A 6,106-nucleotide genomic window follows, 5' to 3' on the forward strand; every position below is an offset into this window, starting at 1 on the left:
CGCATTATTTGAATAAATAAGAGCCACTGTTAACTGCATTTGTTCTTTAATCAGGTATAGATTAAAAAGTTTTGAGATCAGATCTGAATTTGTTGGAATTAACTTCAGATGTGGGTCTGGGATTGGACCGTCTGACTCTAACAAGTTCTGAAATTCCCCAAAAATCAGATCTTACATCTGCTGTGAATCCAGGTCCTGGTGTGTTTGATTCCCTCACCTGCGTTTCTGCTTGCTAACGGGGGTGTATTTTCTTAAAATAATAGACTGAAATATTGGCCAAAACTAATAATGTAGGTAATTATTGTTGGATGGACTTAAATGATTATATTTATCTGACTACAGATTAATGTCAAATCTCAATATGCGTCGGGAACATTTAATTATTGACCGAGGTGACGGCTTCAGGTTGACCTTCTGTGCATGAAAGTGCGTGTAGTTGATCTGTAAATGCCCTTTGCACCCATGGCAGCACTTAAAAACTGGAATTTCTGATAAACCAGTGCTCAAACACACGAACCGGTCCAGAAACAGCAGCCATGACCAGTTTTGATGACATCCTGGAGGAGGCTGGCAAGTTTGGCCGCTTTCAGAAGCGAATCTTCGTCCTGATGTGCATGCTGTCCATGCCCTGGGCTGGGGTCTACGTGGGCATCGTCTTCCAGGGTTTCACCCCGGATCACTGGTGCCGGGATTCGGCGGTGGCGGAGCGGCGGCAGACCTGCGGCTGGAGCCTGGAACACACCCGCAGGCTGACGCTTCCACTGGACAACAGCTCCGGGACGCTGCAGCCCAGCACCTGCACGCAGTTCGACCTGGACTGGAACTCCACGGAGTTGACCTGTGACACGCAGACCCCGAACCTGAACAGAACCTCCACCCGGGCCTGCCAGGAGGGCTGGGAGTACGATTACGAGGGCCGGCAGTCGTTTGTTACTGAGGTGGGACGTTTTCATCCACGTGGACACGCATGACAAAACAAATAAATACATGAATGAAAGCAAAATATGAACGCATGTGCAACACTGATGGTAACTTTTCGATAAGTGTGCAGTAAAAATATCACATTTTGAGGAAATAGGAATTATTTTTGATTATTCAGCGCACAAAAAAACAACACCAGATCCACTTCCACAAGAAGACGTTTTTTCCACACCACTGCACTTTAACCCTAAGGGTTAGGGTTAGGTTAACCCTTTTTGCAGCGTAATACCTGCATGAAGGTTAGAAACGTAATTTGGACATCTGATATTAGAATTTCGGCTGCACTGCACATTGTTTACCAGTAAAAACTGTATGATCGATGAGAGTGACGTGCGGTGAGGTTCATGGCTGCTGAGGCACTGACTCCTCAAGAGTCAGATTTACGATTGTAAGAACTGGAAAAAGCATCTTATTTCACCATTTTTCCAACAGAGTACAACTCCTGATAATGCTTCATATCCCATCAGCATTCCTCTTTTAATTACACTCACAAACATATACACAGGAACATATTTGCGAAGGTAAGAGTCCTGCCTGCCTCACCTGCTGACTTTTCTCTGCACTTTATTGTACGATCAGCAGGAATAGTTCTCTCACACATGCATAAAAGACATTACATAGACAGCAGAAAGTCTTGGTGTATAACGACTATTTCTGTAAAGTTCATATTAGCGATATGCTGAGGAACAAAAACTGGCACACGTCATGCAACCCAGTTTTGGATCGTGCAGTCGTGCACAGTTGGCCCCTGCCTCACCCGGGGTTTCTGCCCTAGATTTGATTGGAAAAACTCAAATTCGGCAATTATTACTCAATCGAATGGCAAAAATGTGTAGTCATACTCCAAATGCATTTTTAACACATATCAGTGGAAAATATTAATATTTATTTATGTACACTTTCTTTTTTTGGTCAGTGACCGCACGTCACTGATTGATGACAAACTGGTAACCAGAGTTGTTTGTCGTCCCAGTTTGACCTGGTGTGTTCCGATAGCTGGTGGGTTGACATGTTTCAGCTATCAGTCAACGTGGGCTTCCTGATCGGAAGCATTGCCATTGGCTACCTGGCCGATAGGTAAGTATATCTCCGTTGCCATGGTGATTTAATGATGAAATATGAATACAATATCCTTTAAATATTTTAACCTGACTTGTGATTTTGTTTGTCGACAGGTTTGGCAGGAAAATTAGCTTCCTGGTGTCAAGCCTGTTGAACGGGATTACAGGGATGGTGGTCGCCCTCGCTCCAAACTATACATCCCTCCTGGTCTTCAGAGTCCTGTACGGGTTCGGAGTGAAGGGAGGCTGGGTGGCGGGATACGTGCTGAGTACGTACGCTCCACTCGCAGCAGGTTTACACTTGATTCGCTGAGAAACAAGTGTAAACCTGTGTTTATATTTGTTTTAACGATGTTGGAACTCAGTCAGTCAGTAAACCTTTGTTTACACCTTTTTCTCTGAGCGTTTTTAACGATGTTGGAGCTCAGGCAGTCAGTAAACCTGTGGTTTCACTTGTTTTTCTCTGAGCGTTTTTAACGATGTTGGAACTCAGTCAGTCCGTAAACCTGTATTTACAATTGTTTCTCTGAGCGTTTTTAACGATGTTGGAGCTCAGGCAGTCAGTAAACCTGTGGTTTCACTTGTTTCTCTGAGCGTTTTTAACGATGTTGGAACTCAGTCAGTCCGTAAACCTGTATTTACAATTGTTTCTCTGAGCGTTTTTAACGATGTTGGAACACTGTCAGTCACAGAGATTGTCGGGGTGGAGTTCAGACGCACGGTTGGAGTCGTCTATCAGATGTTCTTCAGCGTCGGCCTCCTCATCCTCCCTCTGCTCGCCTACTACATCACAGACTGGCGCTGGCTACAGGTGGCCATCACCGTTCCCTACTTTATTTTCCTGTCCTACTACTGGTGAGGAGCACCTGATTTGTGTTTTTAAATGAAAAGCTTGTCAGGTGACATGTCCCATCAGGAGGGTGACACCAGGATTGATCCATATCTGCAGGTTCATTCCAGAATCTCCCAGATGGCTCCTGTCACAGAACAGGAAGTCCCAAGCCGTGGAGATCACGGAGGCCATGGCCAAAGAAAACAAGATGACGCTGTCAAAGAACATCGAGGTAACCGATTTTTCGCAGGCAGGCTACACGTTCATGTCCAGTCGTTGTGTTTGTTTTTTTGGACTCCAGAATTTCAGGGATATCTCACAAAAAAAACCCTGCAAATCAGACCAGTAGGTGGCAAACGTTTAAGATTGTGCGTGACAGATTAGTCGTTAACAATTTCAATGCGCTACAAAGCTAACTCTTCTGAAGGACTCGGGTATCAACAACCAGAATGACCCAAGGAAGCAGGTTCACCTAAACGGTGTGTTTGTTTCCACAGACTCTGTCGGACAACAACACCGGCGACTCTACCACTGCCTCCTTCATGGACCTCATCCGAACCCCAAACATGAGAAAACACACTTTGATTCTCAGTTACAACTGGTGAGTTTGTAATTGGGCCACATCCCCGTGTAACCGCTGAAAGACGAGACGTAACCAGCTCTTCCTCGGTCTCCCCCAGGTTCACCAGTGCTGTCGTCTACCAGGGTTTGATCATGAGGCTGGGCATTCTGGGAGGAAACGTCTACATCGACTTCCTCATCTCTGCTATGGTGGAGTTTCCCGCTGCCCTACTCATCCTGTTGACCATCGAACGCATCGGTAGGCGCCTTCCCTTCGCCACCGCCAACATCGTAGCTGGAGCTTCCTGTTTCATCACAGCCTTCCTTCCTGACAGTAAGTCTTCAGATCAGGTTTGAAACTAAGAGGAAGTATTTTGATTTCATCCTGATTGTTAATGTTCTACGCTCGCAGGTATGTTCTGGATTAAGACGACGGTGGCGTGCATTGGACGGTTGGGGATCACCATGGCCTTTGAGATGGTGGTCTTCATTAACACTGAGCTCTACCCAACTGTTATCAGGTAGACAATTGTGGTTGTGTGTTAGGGAGAAAGGGGTTAATTTTCTCCCCCGTGCCGTTGCCTTCGGAGAAATTAGACGCCGACTACGTGTTTTTACTTGCTGCAAGGTTAACCACACGTCTGCGGTGTGAGCCTTGAACAAAGTTTGATTTCATACTAGCACGCAAACATGTAAGATTACAGTAGACATAAGCGTAACATGATAAAAGCAAAGCATGACATATACAAAGAGCATATAAGAAAATGGGGAACAGAGTGTCACAAGGTGGTCAGGCTGTCCCCCGCTACCTTGAAGCAATAGAACATCAGTTACAAACAATAGGGTGCTCTGACACAAGTAATTAAAGTAGGTCCCAGGGCTTCTGCACATGAGTGATAATAAGCAGTCACAACAGGTCTATGTTTGAACCTAACATTGTGTCAATTTTACTAAACGTTATCACAAATTTCCTTGAATTTAGTTTACTGAGCTTTGAGTTTGTAGCACGGCTTGAGTCAGTGCAGCTCTTCCAATTTTGTACGGTCCACTACAGGATTATTCAGAAGGTTTTCTTGTTGACAGGAACCTGGGTGTGTCTGTCTGTTCAACTCTGTGTGACATTGGTGGAATGGTAGCTCCCTTCCTTCTCTATCGGCTGGCTGTCATTTGGCTGGAGCTGCCCCTTATTATTTTTGGTGGGTTTATCTACAAGAGCAGTTGAGAATAAGCTAATTTGTTAGCAACAGTAACGATATTTTGGGCTCTGCCCCACAGGCGCTCTGGCTTTCGTGGCTGGTGGTTTAGTGCTGATGCTTCCTGAGACCAGAGGCCTGCCGCTGCCAGACACCATCGACGACATTGAGTTTCCCGACAGGCAAGTTTCAAACACTAAATTCACCCCACAGAGACTCACTTTGCTTGATTTGACAAACTCCGACTCTCCTGGTTACGTCTGAACTTGCAGTAAAAATCCAGGAAGCATTTGGCAATACGCTGATGATACTGCGATTTCTTTAGATGATACCTGATAAATGAAATCTAGGAATTAACTCTTAAAACCCAAAATGCGACAATTGCAGAGTCAAACAACCAAATGACTGCCTTTGTTTAGTCAACCTTATCAGCCCGTACATAACCCGTATCAAACTTAAAACAACTCCATTCGCTCCTCTTTTCTGTTTCTCTCGTCTTTTATTTTCGATCCAATAATTCCTCCCAGAAATACCTCTCTGGATTGTTTCTTTGCTTCTTCCTGCCTGCAGGGTGTATTGATTATTTTATGGGGAATAATTCACAATCCTCAGAACCCAAGTCCATTGATTATGCTCTGTCTAATTATGGGGGATGAACTTGTGCATCACCTTAAGAAATCAACTCATGTTTTTTTTTTATTGTTTATTATAGAAATAAGTACAATTCTGTGATGAAGGAACAACCGCTGACCACCCCTTTGACCGACAATGAGGTGACGACCAACAAAGACCCAGCGACCGTTTGAACTCCATCTGTGACCAAAATATTTATTTGCTCTCCCAGCAGTGTTGCATTTGAATTATATTTTGCTTTCCCATTCGAAATGTTGTTTTAAAAGTCACATAAATAATGGAATGTTCTGATCCAGCTGATGTACCATCAATACTTGTAAATATTGTAAATTGAAATTACTAAAGACTTCAAACACTGATGGCTCTCTGTTTCCTTTCAGTAATAGATACTTGTCTTTTACCAACTGTAGTTTATTAGAATAAGTCTGCACACAAACACACTGATCCAGTTGCATCTGGGTGAGACGGGGCAACATATCAAGAGGAAACAAATGGGCAACAACAGATTCAGATTCAGATTCAGATTCAGGTCCTTTATTTGTCCCACACGGGGAAATTTACAGCGCAACAACAGCAAGAGCACGCAGAGAAAAATAAAATAGAATAAAATTGGGAATATGCAAAAAGGATGTGTATATACAATAATCCAGGTAAATGGATACTCAAAAAGAAGAAAAAGTAAAGAAAAGCTCAAAGGTGGACAGGAGCTGTTGGAACAGGCTGCCATTAACGTGGCTCCAGGTAGAAGGCAAGATCAGACAAGAGTTATTACACAGAGAGGTGAACTGATCTGTGGAAAACAGAAGAGAGTGATGGCATGAATACAAACCGACATATTTTCCTCT

The 6,106-nt window shown here is 44.0% G+C and overlaps 1 protein-coding gene across 1 annotated transcript; it reads left to right on the forward strand.

Moving 5' to 3' along the window:
- The first annotated feature begins 486 nt into the window (after positions 1-486).
- On the forward strand, positions 487-5,620 carry LOC101076211 (solute carrier family 22 member 2). The gene is made up of 11 exons (XM_003971491.2): positions 487-938; positions 1,955-2,058; positions 2,157-2,311; positions 2,729-2,897; positions 2,992-3,106; positions 3,372-3,475; positions 3,555-3,769; positions 3,848-3,956; positions 4,519-4,631; positions 4,711-4,810; positions 5,341-5,620. The coding sequence occupies exons 1-11, from the start codon at positions 537-539 to the stop codon at positions 5,432-5,434; spliced, it is 1,680 nt and encodes a 559-aa protein (XP_003971540.1). The 5' UTR covers positions 487-536; the 3' UTR covers positions 5,435-5,620.
- Positions 5,621-6,106: the final 486 nt, after the last annotated feature.

The sequence above is a fragment of the Takifugu rubripes genome, chromosome 16 (genome assembly GCF_901000725.2).
Source record: "Takifugu rubripes chromosome 16, fTakRub1.2, whole genome shotgun sequence".
In the NCBI taxonomy this organism is placed as follows: domain Eukaryota; kingdom Metazoa; phylum Chordata; class Actinopteri; order Tetraodontiformes; family Tetraodontidae; genus Takifugu; species Takifugu rubripes.